Source organism: Miniopterus schreibersii (genome assembly GCF_964146895.1).
Source record: "Miniopterus schreibersii genome assembly, chromosome: 9".
Lineage (NCBI taxonomy): Eukaryota > Metazoa > Chordata > Mammalia > Chiroptera > Miniopteridae > Miniopterus > Miniopterus schreibersii.
In genome coordinates, this window is record NC_138118.1 from 147,593 (window position 1) to 164,764 (window position 17,172).

General features: G+C 47.2%; 1 protein-coding gene across 3 annotated transcripts in view; it reads left to right on the forward strand.

The window, feature by feature from the left end:
• Window positions 1–17,172, forward strand: part of ESYT2 (extended synaptotagmin 2) — a 56,959-nt gene that overhangs the window by 1,586 nt on the left and 38,201 nt on the right. For all 3 annotated transcript variants that reach the window (XM_081147432.1, XM_081147430.1, XM_081147431.1), the window contains exon 2: window positions 16,401–16,442. In XM_081147432.1, the coding sequence (XP_081003558.1) occupies window positions 16,401–16,442 (42 nt within the window). The remainder of the gene's footprint in view (window positions 1–16,400; window positions 16,443–17,172) is intronic.

Here is a 17,172-nt window from a genome sequence, read left to right on the forward strand (position 1 = left end):
GAGGGGACCGGGCGGCTCTTGTCGCCGTCGTCGGCCCCGCCTGGCCTCGGGGCCCTGGCGCCCCCCCCCCCCGCCGCGGGGCTCGCGGAGCGGGCGGGCCGCCGGTGTTTGGAGGACCCGTCGGCAGGAGCAGGAGGGAGGGAGGTGCCCTTTGGGAACGCGGGAGCGCTTCCAGGTGGCGCCTGGCGCGCCGATTGAATGAAGCCGCAGGAAGCTGAAGGCTGGAGAGCAGGAGGGTCGCCCACCCAGCGGGCCTGGTCGGGCCGAGTCACCCCGAGCCGGCGGCCGGGTGTCTGGTCGTCGTGCTGTTGGCTAATACCAGTTGGCTTGTAAAAGTGCTTGTGAAATGCACAGTTTTCACACACTGAATTAGCAAATACAGTCGCTGCTATACTGGAAGCAGGACAAATTCATTTCAAAAAACCTCAACAGAATGAACGGTGGTTAGCCAAACATTCTGCCCTTGGGTTTCTCCCTCGTGTGACCTGAACTGATGAGCCAGGGTGTTCGTCGCACAGAGTAAGGAATTTATGTTGTCTCCAAAAATTCTCACTTGTTTATTCCAAATTGTGTTTGACCTCATATCATATATACACACACTTAAACATGCCTCCATTGCTCAGAAAACTTCTGGAAAAATGCACACCCAAGAAAAGCGGTCCCGTCCAAGAAAAGCTCTAGTTGTCTGGGGTTTGAAGGAGATTTTTTTATACCTTTAAAAATTTTTAATTTTTAATTATAGTCGACATACAATTTTTATACCTTTTGTTATTATTATAATACTGTGTTATTTCCATAATAAAACCAGTGGATTACACTGGTTGCAAGGGTGTCTGCAATTTTGCTTTAGCCAGGGAGCAAAGTAACAATGGAAGAAGCCATCCATAAGAAACTTAAGATTTTTGTATTCATAATACTTTAGTTTTTACAGTACATACTTAGGTTCTTGGGGTTCTGAACTTTTTATTTAGTAAAGTAAAAACTTACACTGGATATGAAAAATGAGGTAGTTGAAGAATATTAATGTTTTGAGATAAAGTATGTATGGTTTTGAATGAAGGCTCCCAGGCTACGAAAGGTGCCTCTCACTGGACATGTGATAATTCTGTAAGACTTTGGTCTTACAGCTTTGGTGTAAACCACGTTATTACTCCACGCCTTTCTTCCTCACAGACGGAAAAGGCCTGGCAGGTTCGGGTTGATGGCTGACCCTGCGTCAGCTGGGCCTGTAACCGTTAAGACTGTGGGTGAAGAATATTCTTGAAAAGCTTTTATAGAGATACATAACGATTTTCCACCGCTGTTTTCATTTAGTTGAAATATTAGAACTTGGTAGGGTGAATTCTGCCCCTTTCCTGTTTTTTTCTGCTGCCAATAAATGATAATTCTATGGCTGCAGATAAGTAGAGACCCAGACCTGTCCTGTACAGTATTTATTACTCAGCTTTTTGGACAGTTGGTTTGATTCTAACACTTTGATGACTGAGATTTAATGCTTTTCTCTGGGGGAGCTTTCCTCTCATCCCCGGTCTGGGACGTTCAGGAGAATTTAACTCTAGCCAAAATGTAATGTGTAGTCTAAACCAAATGAACCAAAGGAAAGAATACACTGTGGTCTCATGTAAACAAAGGGCAAATATTTGCTTTTATTCTCTGTTAATCATTGACTTACACTTTATGGAAATTTTGCGAAGACTTGTGACAAAATAGTTGCTGCGGCTAAATCCGGAACCACAGCTCTATTTGAAACTGTGGTTGCAACTTTAGCACTTGGGTCCTGTGCTTGGAGGAAAGGCGAGAGCCCTCCTGGTGGCTGGGAGGGGCTTCTTGTTTACCCTGCTGGAAGCTCCAGGAAGAGACAGCCTGCAGTGCTCATGCCCTGTGGTCCAAATGCTTCACTGAGTTAGAAAGGAATGTCCCAGGGTTGCTAGACCTAAAGCAGTAACTGTTTTTTAGTTTAAACGGAAGAATAAAAAGGATTTAAACTTAGGATATATGCACCCATTAGCTTGCTCTGGTTTTAGTAACACTTCTGTTTCATTTGGATATTAGCGTCACTTTACATTTCAAGATGGAAGAATATAGAGCTAGGACCGAAATATAAATAATTTAAATAAATATGTGAATTGAAAAAATATGTAACATTTATATTAAGTTAACATGTTACATTAGTTATATATTTATAAAATATAGGTATCAGTCCTGTGAAGAACCAACTGTGGAAAACTGACTAGTAATTTAGTGTTCTTGTTAGGCCTGGCGAACCTCCTATCTTTTCTCTTAAGTTTTTATGATTTCTACATTGGCTGCAACATTGAGCCTTGAATAATATCACAGACGTTGTGAATATACTAAAATCCATTGATTGTACACTTTACATGAGTGAATTGTATGGTATTTGAATTTTATCTCAATAGCGCTGTTAAAAATATTACAGACTTTGGATTTCTTTTAAAAATAAAGAAACACCGTGGGCGGTGTTGCTCAGTGGTTAGTTAGGGTGTCAACCTGAGCACCGAGGGGTCTCTGGTTTGATTCCCACCCCCAGATGCGTGCTGGAGGCAACCAGTCAATGTGGCTCTCTCACATAGATGTTTCTCTCTCTCCCCCTCCCTCCCTCCTACCCTCTCTGAAAAGCAATGGAAAAAATATTCTCAGGTGAGAACAAAATAAAAATAAGTAAAAAATAAAGAAGTGGAAAGGGTGATCAGCTGTAGTTCAGAGTAAGTCGTACATACCTTCTTGCTTATAGAATTCCAGCTAAAACTGTTACACTGTTTAAAAATTATTATTCCTCCCTGTCTGGGTAGCTCAGTTGGTTAGAGTGTCGTCCGGATAAAGGTTGGGGGTTTGCTCCCAGTCAGGGCACATACAAGAATTAACCAATAATGCATCAGTAAGTGGAACAGCAATCGAGGCTTCTCTCCCTCTCTCTTTCTCTAAAAATTATTGTTCCAACTTAAATTTGGAGACATTTACATTTTAGGGAATAATGAAAGGGGTTAGCTTATGAATAAAAAAGTACATATTTTTTACCTTACACCTAATGTTACCAGAAACATTGGTATTACATTGGTTAAATAAAATCTAATTCAGTAACAACAGAAATCACTTCATAGATTAAACGGCCTAAATGTGTGTGTTTCTGTGAGTTACCCTAAACTCTCACCTTTGATTCAAGGTTATCAGTACATATTTATTTCTGTTGGAGAAACTTAGCTTATAGATTGGTTTGTTTTATATTAGATACGTTCTAATGTAGCATGATTTTAGAAGGTACTGTTTGTGGTTTTTTGCATTTTACTATGTTTTGTTAAATCATTATGTTTTTTAGTTTCCACTACTATGCCGTCTCAGGTGAATTTTCTTCCTGCATTAAAGATCTGAGGACGTGTAGAGGTCATCCTGCCCTCACATGTGCTCGCTCTCAGGTGGATAGAGGCAGGTGTAATCCCCCCATTCACCCCCCAAAGTGCCCTGGTGGGTCAGAAAGAAGAGCAGATGGGAGGTGGTTAGTGTGAGGGGTGCGTAGAGACACATTCTATTTAAGAATTAGAAGGGCATGACATTCTGCCCGTTGGGAACAGCGGATAAAAGCCCAGGATTGGGAACCCGGGGGCATGTCCCAGTCGTAAGCAGTGTCCCATCTGGAGGCAGCTGTCAGGAGAGTGATTGAAGGTTCCACGAGGGGTGAGGCCTGTCTCTCAGGGCAGCCCTCCCAGTTCCCAGGGAGCCATCCTGGGCCTGAGTACAGACTCTGCTCTTGAGTGGCAGAGTCTGGGCATTGGAGGAGGGAGCGATGGTGACGTCTTCAGAACTCAGCTTGTGAAATCAGAAAATGGAAACTCCTGTGCAATGCAGTAGAGTTCTCACCTCCCTTCAGTCGCCAAAAATTTGCAGCCAAGGTTATTCCTGGACTGCTTGCTATGTACCATGGAGGTAGCTGGAAGCACCGTCAGCCTTCCTGCCAGTACTGTTCTCTTTTACTGATCTTATTGTGCCTTAAACACTGAGTCACCTCTTCTTTTGGAATTGGGTGGGGCATAGTTTTTACATAAATAATGTTAGTAGTTGTCTTTTTCATGAAAACATCTTTCCACTTAACATATTTTATTTAAAAGTTTTCTCTTGGTCTTTCTGTCACTGATTTTTCCTCCATTTATTTTTCTTATCTGATATAAAAGTCCTGTAATTTTTTAAAAAGAAAACCACTTAATTTGGTGAATTTTTCCTAGAGTAGGTCACATTTCAATGTGTGGGGATTAAGAACCAGCCTTTATTGCCCTGGCCAGTTTGCTCAGTGGTTAGAGCATTAGCCAGTGCACTGAAGGGTGGAGGGTTCGATTCCCAGTCAAAGGCACATACCTGGGTTGTAGGTTCAATCCTCAGCCTGTCTGGGGCTTGTGGGGGGGGCAAGTAATCAGTGTGTTGGCTCACATCAATGTTTCCCTCCCTCCCTCCCTCCAAGTCTCTAAAAATCAGCGGAAAAAATATCCTCAGGTGACGATTAACCAAAAAGCAAGCCTTTATTGATCCAGCTGTTCACTCAGCCAGCATTTATCAGACACTCGCTACATTCCAGGTATTGTGATAGGTGCTAGAGACAAACATGAAAACAAGGTGTTAAATTCAAGAACTTACTAGCTGGTAATAACGCAAACCTATACATTTACTCATTGTAGTCATAGTATACATTGATAGTTTTTTTAAATAAAAATAATACATAACTCTTTTAAACCCAGGAAAATCATTTGTTCAGGAATATTTGGTTCAAGATTTAAAAGTTTTCTAGACTCATAACTACATATGGAAATGAGGAAGGTAGCCCTTTCCTAGGCCTTTCAGTTGATGTAGTGGTACATTTATTAAAAAAATTCTGGGCATTTAGAGCATTTTGTACCCTTACAAAGGTAATGGCCCAACTCTTTAAATCAGTCTGTTCTAAAAAAAGATTTTATTGATGGATTTTATTGAGGATTAGAACTTTTGTAGGGTTTTAGATCTAGCTCTGCATAAAAGTCCAGTTTTATGCTTTGCTGTCTTTGCCTACTTTGTGGAAGGCACTTTTATGGCCGCCCCTAGCTGATGCCTCTGAGCCCGGCATTCCCCTGATGCGTTTTTAATGGATCATAGCAGGAGGTCTGATGACAGGATCCAGTCTTAAGTGCTCCTTGTGTGTCAGCACAGTCATTTCCTTTTTAAAAGAACCCATTTTTGTGCCTGGGGACCGCACTCAGGGTCGGTGATAACCACAGGGCAGACTTGGAAATACTGAGTGTTATTTGTGCTTTTGTACCTGTAAACCTGGCACAGAAGTTGAGCTTTGAGTTCTTTTGTCTGTTCACTTAGTGAAGTTCCATTTATCTCTCTGTTTTTAATGAACATGCAGTTGGGCTTTTCTTTCTTTCTTATAGCTAGACAGGTTTTATTTTATTTACTTGTTTATTTTTAAATATGCTTTTACTGATTTTAGAGAGAGGAAGGGAGAAGGAGAGAGAAACATCAATGAAAGAGAAACATCATCGATCAGCTGCCTCCTGCACGCCCCCTACTGGGGATCGAGCCCGCAACCCCAGGCCTGTGCCCTGACCAGGATCGAACTGTGACCTGGTTCATAGGTCAACACAACCATTAAGCCACACTGGCCAGGCTAGACAAGTTTTAAAAACATAATTTTTCCTGGTACCAGAAGGATGTATGTTCATCGTAGGGTGTTTCAAGCTTTGGAGAAGCAGAAGGGAAACTCACCTGCAGCCCTGCTCCCTGGATGACCGGTGTCAACACGCCAGGGACTCTGACTCTGTGGATGCATGTGTGTGCCATGTTCACCTTCATCATCATCCTTCAGAAACGTGACTGTGGCTATTGCAGGATTATCCATCCTATGGGAGCCGGGCTTTACTTAAATGATGTCTGATGAACACATTCCAAGAACAAATTGTTAGATATTCTATTCTGAGAGAAAAATGAAACTATAGAGTTTGAGATACTTATTTTCTGCTCTTTTCAAGTTATGAAAGATTATTTGCTTGAGCTAGTTATCAGGTCTGTCCAGGACACAGGAACTATTTTTTAACTTGTGAGTAGATGATAATTTTATAAGCTGAAGTGTGGCTTTGGAGGGCAGTGTTTGTGTTTTAATGGTGCGGTGCTGAATGCAGGGTAGATTTACCCAGACCTTCTCTTAGGTAATTCGCCTTTGGAGGGAAAGCTTTCCTCCCAGCAGACTCACAGCTTTAATAGCTTCTCTTCTGTGCTGAGTTGGGATATCGAAGTTTATAACAGGAGGAATATTTTAGACAGAGGTAGCAGTGTCCTGATGGCTACTTTGGAGATGGCTGAGAAGGTAGTAACCAGCCCTGTGGCTAGAGTCAGTGCCATGGCACAGGAGTGGGCCACCCACCCACATGGTGCCTCCCACAGGTGAAGGCATCACCGCAGGGACTGCACCCTGGGAAGCAGGCTCTGCGTCTGGTAGGTGTAGGCTCCTGTTTGAGAGCCCCTTCCTGACCCCTGCACTCATGTCAGTCACACCATTTAGAACCTTAGTTCCCTTCTCCTTAGACAGGCACTGGAATGAGCCCGTCCCACAGTGAGCTGACGAGGCTGGAATGGGGAAAGGTGGAGGAGCGGGCTGGTGCTGGGCTGCAGGAGTGGGCGTGGTGCCTGCGGGTCGTGCTGCTCGTCGCTGGTGCTCCCTCTCGGTTTCCCAGTGTTGCTGCCAGCTTCCTGCTGCCCGGCGATTGTCTTGCCCGCCTCGCGCCTCCTGCCCCACATTGCTGCTGTTACACATGTTTGAAGCGAACTGTCTACTGAAATCACATTTGTGCTGTTAACATTTAGATGCCTCGCAAGTGATTGCATAGGACCTGTTAGCACTTTCTAAGTTACTGTCTGGGCACTGGGGTTTTAAAACCAAAAACCCAAAAATAATCCAAAACAAAAATGGCAATACCATTTCTAGTTACTTTTCACATACATAAAGTTTTTGAAATCTACCCAGTAGCTAATAGAAAGTGCTGGTTTTTACTTAATAGTTGAGTCAGGTTTTTAAAAAATTATTTTAAATCCTCATTCGAGGATATGTTTGTTGATTTTAGAGAGAGAGGAAGTGGGGGGGAGAGAGAAACATTAATCCGTTGCCTCCCGTATACACCCTACCCAGGGATCGAACCTGCAACCTCGATATGTGCCCTGACCAGGAACCAAACCCGCAACCTTTTTGGCGTACGGGACGAAGCGCCAGCCAGCAGCCACCCCGCCAGTGCCTCAGGATTGGTTTCATGTTGGGGGAAGAAAGAAGTGAAATTTGCTGTGTGTACAAAGGACTGTTTTTTAAAAGGGATAACCTGTAGCTGGTAATTTCATAGTGGATAGAGCAGGAGGGGAAAGATTGCAGCCTTTTATTTATATACAATATGTTTTTAGTAGATTTCAGAGAGAGGGAGGGGGAGAGAGGAACATCAGTGAGGAGAGAGTCATTCATCTGCCTCCTGCACGCCCCACACTGGGGATCTAGCTGGCAACCTGGGCAGGTGCCCCGACCGGGAATCAAACCGAGACCTCCTTGTAGGTCGACACTCAACCACCGAGCCACCCCGGCCAGCCTACAACCTGTGTTTACTTGCTGCCTGCACTGGGACCATTGTAACAAAGAACCACAAACTTGATCACTTAAAACAGCACATGTTTATCTGTTATAATTCTGGAAGCCAAAAGTCTGAAGTCAGTTGCTATGGGCTAAGCCAAGGGGTCTGCAGGGTGGTGCTCACTGTTTTCAGTAATTCACAAGACTAACCGTTACCAGAGTCTGATTTTAGCACATCTTTATCCCCCAGTAAAGGCCCCACCCATCCGTGCTGCATTCCCTCCCCGTTTCTCACTGCAGCCCTGGGCAGTCGCTGATTCACCTTCTGCCTTTAGACTTCCCTGTTCTGGACGTGCCCCGTAAGTGAGTCAGACAGTCCGTGGTCTTTGTGACTTTGCTTGTACGTTAAACGGATTACAGACAGAGATGGTCGAGAGGCAGATGATAGGCAGGGAGATACTAGATGACAGGTAGATGGGTGATGGTGATCTGGCTGCGATGTGCTGTCGTTGGGTATGATGTAGCCAGTGGTAGATACCACGTCCAGCTCCTGGCTGTGAGGTAAGATCACAGTTAATGACAAACCAACATAAAGGGGGATGTACTGAAATCTGGTTCCCGAAAATCCAGTAAAGATGATTATATTCAGGAAGAAAGTCTTCATGTTTCCAAGAACCTGATTACCTACCATGGAGAAACAGGTAGATTTTAAGCTGGCAAAATTTTCTGACTTAACTCTCATAAGTCTTGAGATATTTGCTGTCTGTGTGTGAGAATAAATATTAAGCTCTTTGAAATATTGTGTACGCTGATTTCTTGAAAAGGAAAATTTCACAGTAAAATTCCAAACATGATGTAACTTCTGAATCCATGTGGGTGTTTGGCCATCCTGCCGGTTCTATAATTCTAGGGGATTCTAACCCCAACTTCAGTCTCATATAGTTTTTTTTTTTACAGTAGAACGAAGCTGGGCTGATGTCACACAGTATGCAGAACATGTGTAATTACTGCAATGCTACAATTACACATCTGTCTTCTAGTCCAGCGATTTTCACCCGGTGTGCTGCAAGAATGTTTAACGCATGCACACTTGCCCTGACCCCTTCCCCTTAGGTTGTCAAATAAAAAATGACAGCAGTCAACAACAATAGCTGTGGGGTGTGAATGCCCCGTCTTGAACCATAAATGTATAGGTCATATCACAGAGCTTCATCTTATTGGTCACGTCACGTAGTGAGGTTGCACCTGATTGGTTAATTCTTGGGACCAGAAATCCTTATACAAACATAGGCACCTGAGTTTTTGGGAGGGGAGGGAAGCAAAAAGGGTAGGTAATTACTATTGTAATTATTATTTTGTAAATCAGTCAAAATTACACCTAATTGTTAGATAAGCAAAAAGTATATTTTTGGTGCACTGCAGTTTTAGTAATGAGCTTGCGTGTCATCGATGAAAGTCTCCGCTTCAGTCCATTCCTGTTAAACATAAGCACGTAAGCCTGAAGAGTAGCATTTGACTTGGATTTCACATTACAAACAACCAGATCGTCTTACGTGTGTTAGTGAAGGAGATTAGATGACATGTTTCCTATTCTTGGACTCATTTTAATTTGTGAGATCGGTGTAACTCATGCCAGAGCCCCAACTTTAAATCAAGATTGGCACACGATTGTATGCTTTCTTCCTTTTAGCAGTTACAGAGTGTCTAAACGACTTTAGAATTTTTAAAAATGTGCTTCAAGTCTTTGAAAACTGCCTGCAGACATGCATCTTTAGTAAGGTAGTATATCAACCTCTTGACATTCATGTTGTGGTAAAGGGATGTCTGATTGCTCTCTGGGTAAAGGTAGGTGTGCCCCTGTGTTGACTGGGCGATGCAGCGTCAGTCCTGGTCAACCTCTCCGCCTGCGCATGCCCTGAAGCTGGGGCCACCTCAGAGGGAAATGGATGGAGGAGAGTGCACCTAACCTAGCAGATGTATTAACACGAAACTACAGAGCCCTCAGTAAAAGTCCTTAGAAGTGTATGTCCTTTTAGAGAACTAGAAACAAGAATTGCCTTCCAGGTGTCGGACAGCTGCGTTACAGGTGTGCTGGGTTACATAAGCCCTGGTGTTTTGTTTTTGTTTTACTCTCCTGGTTTACAAACATAGGTAGGGCATTCATATAACAGAGATAGTAATGCATTATTGAAGGTAAACATGCTTTAAACAAGTGTGTGTCAGGAATGGTACCTAAACACTCCCTCTCTCCCACCCCGCTGCCTGAGCCAGGAAGAGCCTCCAGTCCATGGGGCCGATGTCCGTGGCTCTGCACTGTGCTTTCAGCCAGCTTTTCTCATCAGCAGCCAGTTCTTACCTTGAACGGTTAGAGTCTGAAGTGACAGAAGAAAGCAACAAATTTACCCTAACTGGTAGATTTGCTGTCAGCAAATTAAGGGGAGGGATTGTGGTCACTACCTGTGGTCTCAGGTAGGGGAGGGATTGTGGCCACTACCTGTGGTCTCAGGTAGGGGAGGGATCATGTTCACTACCTGTGGTCTTAGGAGAGGGATCGTGGTCACTACCTGTGGTCTCAGGCAAAGACTGCAGGGATATTACTGCTTCTTTGGATTCCCTAGTGAAATTTCTCTTTTTTCTCCCATAAAAGCACAGAGGAGAGAGTTTTGAAAGTGTTCCTGGCAGGAGAGCGGCTCACCCAGATGGGTTTTGCACTGCCGTCGTATCTAATCTGCTCCCATTGCCCTTGGTGCTGTGTCCAGTCGCAGTTACACAGTAATCAGTTCACGGAGGCCGACAGACCACGGAGGAAATGATAACTCTGGGTTTTGAAGGAATCGATTGCTTTATTTACTGTGTGACTTGTCTACTTTTACATAGACTTGAAATAGAGAAACAGTTATTTTGTGCAATTTTTTTTACCATGCAAAGCAGTAATTAGACCTCGTGTTAACGTTTTATTCCAGGATTGACAGGTTGAGAGAAACACCCTCTCCAACCTTTAACCCCCTTGCCTTCTTTCTTTATAGAAAGAGCTGTGAGGAGAAAGGGTCCCCGTATCTTAGAAAAAATACGGTATTGAGATTTCTTGACCCTGTTTTTCCAATTTCCTTGTACACTGAGCCTGTGGAAAAAATGAGAGGGCGGAGTGGAATTGGGGATTTTGAGGAAAGAGAGGTGGCTTACAGCAACCCTGTGGGGAATGGGTAAAGAAGTCTAAGTTGCAGGTTTCAGTGCCGCTAATGCTCCTGGGTTTTAAACGGATCCCACTCCCCTGGGCAGACCTGCTGTCCTTTGTGTCCCACACAAGTGCTGGTGACTTGCCTTCGAGGGGTTGCTATGCAAACAAAGACAGCTCCCTTTATTGAACTTTAAATGTTACCCCATATTATTTTTAATGTTCAGAAATGGGAAACATGACTTGATTAGAGAATTTTAGCTGTGTGTGAATTCCTCCCATCCTTTACACACTTGCAGGTATGACAGGAGCACTCTAGATCCCTCTGGCTCTGGTCCACTCATTTCCCCTGTGACTTTGAACAAATTCCTTTCGTTATCTGCTAGATGGAGCCGTTAATTGTTCAAAGGGTTGTTCTGAGGATGAAACAAGGTATTGTATGTAGAGTTCCTAGCATACAGTTAATGTTCTGTCTTTGTATATTTAGTTTAATTTTTTTCTAAGCAAAACTTTGGTAATATCAACATATTAGAATCCCAAATATGCCTTTGTTCTTTTTAAAGATTAAAAAGATTTTTTTGGGTAGGGTCAACTATTAAATATAATCAGAACTTGAACAATCAAACAAGGATTATGTCTAGTTTGTAGAGACAATGTAAATATGGAAACTTGTTTCATAATTGGACTCACAAAGGAAATTTAGTGCGTTGTTTTTTTGTATGTATGTTTTTTAGTTGAAAGATTAAGATTTGAAACCAAATAATGTGTGTTCATGATTCCGATATGATTTAGAAACATGTTTTTTATTTTCCCCGTATATCCCAGTCTTCCTCTGGGATGTTTTTGCTACTTTAAATTCTGTTTTGTGGAACATAAGCAAGTGTTTAAGAAATTTTCAAGCATATTTTAATACACACACGTGTGTGCGGCACGAGCCCTGTTGCGGGCTCCACCCCTGGGGGTTTCTGCAGAAGGCAGCGATCCATGTTTTGCTCTCACATCCATGTTTATCTTTTCCTCTCCCTCTCTCTCTAAAAATCAATAAACTATTGTTTAAAAAACCACCACCAAGTAACCTTAAAAAAAAAAACAAACTCCAAACACATTCGCAATCTTAGAAGGAAACCCTTATGCACAAAAACTGCAGAGGAGCAGGGTTTCCCTCTGGTATGTTCCCCCCAGTTAGCAAAAGGAACCAGCCCCTTATTACCCCCGCTCACTGACAAAGACGCAGCCCTTCTGGCAGGACCCGAGACCGTCCTGACGCTTGGGCACTGGGGGCGGATGCCCACCGCAGAGGTGCTGCCGTGGTCTCCCTGGGCACTCTGGTGTCTGCTTCCCCTGCCCTGTGTAGACTGAGGAACAGTCATTATTTTCACAGGTGATTTTTCAGCTGTTTACTGGGGATAAGGTAGGAACAGACACGTCTGTTGTTTTGTAATATTTTCGGAGAAGGAAGGATCTGAAAACAGGTAAAAGGAAGACTTGAGTGGCAGGTTTGACTTGTTCTGCTGTAATTTTATCAAAGGGCACTTGACAACCTGGATCCTTCTTTACGAAACAGCAGCAGGTCAAGTTTCCCAGCACCGATATCATGGCGCCTTTCGGGCCCTCACGTTGGGGTCGCCGTTCTCACTGTAACTGTAGCAGACGTGGGAAAGGGGTCCTCTCTGTGGAAAACCCTGCTTAGTGAGCAGAGACTCAGCGCCTCAAACTGACTCAGATGCCATACGAGGCTGTAGACTTGGGACCACTTACAGTAATTATAGTAACATTCCAAATGGGCAATCGAAAAAACAGTCACAAATACAGACTCTGAAAAAGCAAGTATGTGTAGAGATTCAGGAGCAGTATCATTAGAGCGCGTGTGGAACACCCTGCCGGCTCTGAGCAGCATCTCCTCACAGCATCTCTCAAAAGGTGGTTAATTCTCCCACAGGTGTGTGGTGCACGGCGCAAGGGGTTACTGGGCGCACAGCAGCCCCACAGGCGTGTGGTGCACGGGGCGAGGAGTTACTGGGCACACAGCAGCCCCACAGGCGTGTGGTGCACGGGGCGAGGGGTTACTGGGCACACAGCAGCCCCACAGGCGTGTGGTGCACGGGGCGAGGAGTTACTGGGCACACAGCAGCCCCACAGCCGTGTGGTGCACGGGGCGAGGAGTTACTGGGCACACAGCAGCCCCACAGGCGTGTGGTGCACGGGGCGAGGGGTTACTGGGCACACAGCAGCCCCACAGGCGTGTGGTGCACGGGGCGAGGGGTTACTGGGCACACAGCAGCCCCACAGCCGTGTGGTGCACGGGGCGAGGAGTTACTGGGCACACAGCAGCCCCACAGGCGTGTGGTGCACGGGGCGAGGGGTTACTGGGCACACAGCAGCCCCACAGGCGTGTGGTGCACGGCGCAAGGGGTTACTGGGCGCACAGCAGCCCCACAGGCGTGTGGTGCACGGGGCGAGGGGTTACTGGGCACACAGCAGCCCCACAGGCGTGTGGTGCACGGCGCAAGGGGTTACTGGGCACACAGCAGCCCCACAGGCGTGTGGTGCACGGGGCGAGGGGTTACTGGGCGCACAGCAGCCCCACAGGCGTGTGGTGCACGGGGCGAGGAGTTACTGGGCACACAGCAGCCCCACAGGCGTGTGGTGCACGGGGCGAGGGGTTACTGGGCGCACAGCAGCCCCACAGGCGTGTGGTGCACGGGGCGAGGGGTTACTGGGCACACAGCAGCCCCACAGGCGTGTGGTGCACGGGGCGAGGGGTTACTGGGCACACAGCAGCCCCACAGGCGTGTGGTGCACGGCGCAAGGGGTTACTGGGCGCACAGCAGCCCCACAGGCGTGTGGTGCACGGGGCGAGGGGTTACTGGGCACACAGCAGCCCCACAGGCGTGTGGTGCACGGGGCGAGGGGTTACTGGGCGCACAGCAGCCCCACAGGCGTGTGGTGCACGGGGCGAGGAGTTACTGGGCACACAGCAGCCCCACAGGCGTGTGGTGCACGGGGCGAGGGGTTACTGGGCACACAGCAGCCCCACAGGCGTGTGGTGCACGGGGCGAGGGGTTACTGGGCACACAGCAGCCCCACAGGCGTGTGGTGCACGGGGCGAGGGGTTACTGGGCGCACAGCAGCCCCACAGGCGTGTGGTGCACGGGGCGAGGAGTTACTGGGCACACAGCAGCCCCACAGGCGTGTGGTGCACGGGGCGAGGGGTTACTGGGCACACAGCAGCCCCACAGGCGTGTGGTGCACGGGGCGAGGGGTTACTGGGCACACAGCAGCCCCACAGGTGTGTGGTGCACGGGGCGAGGAGTCACTGGGCACACGGAGCAGCTGAGCAGCATCACAGTGGTGGCGGGACACGTGCGGAATAGAGAGCACCTGTGTGAGGGGCCGGGTGCGGTGATTGTGGACAGGTTTCTGCCTGGGGAGGCGTGTGGCACGGTGCAGCTGACAGAAAGGGCTGGCAGAGCGAGTGGTGAGGAGAGAGGAGTGCAGGCCTGTGTAGAGGGGCTGTGATTTGAACCAGGTCTTGAAGGTCGGGCTGAGGAAGTGGAACCACCTGACAAACACGTGGGAGCCTCGACAGGGTCTCTGGAGTACGGCTCCTGTGCTCTCGAGCGATTCAGTGCAGCTGGGAGCAGGTGTCGCAGCCACCGCTCCACCAGGAAGGCCGGGCGAGTGTAGATGTCCAGGGATTGGCCTGCAGGGAGTCCTTGGCTCTGCTGTTTGCTCTGAAATTAGATACGGAGGAACAGTCCACAGTGGAGGGGTTCCGGCTGACCCCAAATAGGTGTTCCATGTCTGCCTTGGTCCTTTCTGTCCCCCCTGGTGACTGGTTGGATTCAGAGAATGGGCAGAAGGGGAGACGACCTCACAGTAAATTGCTACCTGGGACCACAGCTAAACACCTGCCTTGAGGCTGACACACCCGGGAGGGTGACCCTGGCACACTCCTGATCTGACTCAGTGTGGAGCTGCCTCCTTATGCTGTGGAAACGTGGCAGAAGACAGCTGCAGGGTATCCAGTACTTAGTGTCACACCCTGTCTGGCTGTGCTAGCAAGCCTCCCACTCTCCCTGCTCCAAGCTCAAGTGTCCCTTGTTGGGGAATGTGAGGTCCTCATAGCTCTCCAGTTCCACTCATGCCAAAACAGGCCTCTGTGGCTGCAGACCCTCTTGATCAAAGCAGCCTTGGCCGGCTGTCTCTTCCCAGATCTGCCCTCTCGAGCACTGTCTTTGCCTTAAAACCTCTTTATTTCTGCGAGGCTGCCATCCCTTGGTCTTGTCCCTGTATGGGTTCCAGCTAACTTACTTTAGAAAAGTGTATTTCAGTTCACTCTAGCCCACCCTCGTGGGTCACACAAATCAAAGGCTTCCTGTCCTGTGGGGACAGAGGAGCAGATGGGACCTGCTGTGGCCTCTCCCAGGATCCACGTGGCTGTGACAGATGTGATGATGGGGGCCTCTCTGACCAGGAACTGGCTGCTGCTGGGGTCCATGATTTATTCTCAGGGGCCCAGTGTGAGAGGTGGGCTTGGTTCTCAAAGAACTGTCCTCTTGGGACCCCTCTCCCCCATGGTAATGTTCCCTGACCAGCTCCTCTCAGCCATAGTGGGCGGGGCCTTGTCCTGCAGTGGCTGGGCCCCCACGCTGCCAGGAGAGGGGCAGGATGGCCACCAGCACAGAGCTGCGGTCCTTGTGTGGCTGAACCAGACAGGTGCTCTCGACCACATTGGTGTGGCCTGCCTGCCTTTTTCTGAGGGATGAGGGAGGGCACAGCGACTCGGGGGCTCCTCCACGAACAGTGTCAGCCTCCCTGGCAAGGGTTACATGTTAACAGCAAAGGGAACGCCTTTCCACCCTTTCTAAGCCTTTCTTTCTGTCTCTGCAAACACTTGTCTTCAGTATACAGGCCCGACTCATGGGGAGCCTAGTTCAGTACTTGGAGAGCGTGGGAAACAGGACTGCGGCTAGCGGGCAAGCAGGAGCACGGGCTGAAGGCGGGATTTTTTTTAATTAATTTTTTTAATCTTCACCTGAGGATGTTTTTCCTATTGCTTTTCAGAACGTGGAAGGGGAGGGGCGGGGAGAGAAACATCGATGTGAGAGAGCCATTAGATTGGTTGCATCCCGCACATGCCCCGACTGGGGCAGGGGGATCAAGCCTACAACTGAGGCACATGCCCTTGGCCAGAATCGAACCTGGGACCCTTCAGTCCGTGGGCTGACGCTCTGACCACTGAGTCAAACCGGCCAGGGCGGAAAGGTGGGACTTTGAAGGCTTTGCGTCCAGGTCTCTGAGACCCACTGAAAAGCGATTCCTTTAGAGAGGGCTCCACCTGAGATACTGGTTGGGATGTTCCAGAAAGCAGCACACATTCCTGTGGGCGCAGGGATGTGGAGAAGGGCCTGGGGCCCTTGATGACATTCAGCTCTTCTGCTTCAGTGTCCTTAGACTGTGAAGCCCAAGTGGCGGGCCCCCTTCCCAAGCGCCCCGTGGTTCAGCTTTCCCTCCGAGGTGGTTCCAGGACTGGGGGTTTAAAGAACCTTTCTGTAAGTGGTAGACCCACGATGATAACATCGAGGCCTACGTGACAGCGTCGATCAGTCAGTCACATCCTGTGTTTTCCTCTAGGTTCACTTTCCAGACACTGAAAGAGCGGAATGGCTAAATAAGGTAAGAGAGCAGAATCGCCACATACCAGAGGCCAGCGGGGATCAGGGGACGGGAGCCGTCCTCCCATATTTGGGAGCCGGGATATTGACACTGTGAACTCATTTGGACTTGGCTTCTGCTCCCGACGGAGCTCAGTCGTAAGCGAGACGTTACTTTCCTTTTCCAAGCAGTGAAGACGTCTCAGACATGAGAAAACTAATGAGGCACTCGTAGTCCTATCTTGGCCTCTGTCTTCTCTCCTGACCGTCTGCTGCCCAGGTCTACTTTATAACAGTCGTAAGCAAAAATGTTGGAAACATTATTATGAAGAGGGAAATAACTCCCAAGAATCCTGGTAATAGATAATTATCTGGTTTCGTTTTTTTAAAAAACGCTTCTGTTTTTAGATCTGCGTAGTTTGAAGTGGATCTGTTATCCCCTGATTTTATATATCCTTAGAGCTGTGCAGTAAAAACCAATGCAGCACTGAGAGTTAGTCATCACTGAAGAAAAATCAGTAATGTTTATTAAGATCTCTACAGTTTTAGAAGTTTTTAGCAGTGAGTTGAATCCACAGGATTTTCTGATTGTTCTTTAAGCAATCATTAAATGTGCTGATATGCTTTAAATAGAATTCTTAACCAGAATAACTAATTCCTGCAACATAGGGTTAATCAGTGGTTTATTGTTGTCATACATTTTAAAATTTTAAATCGTGTTGATTTTTGCATAACAAAAAGGCCCTCCTTTT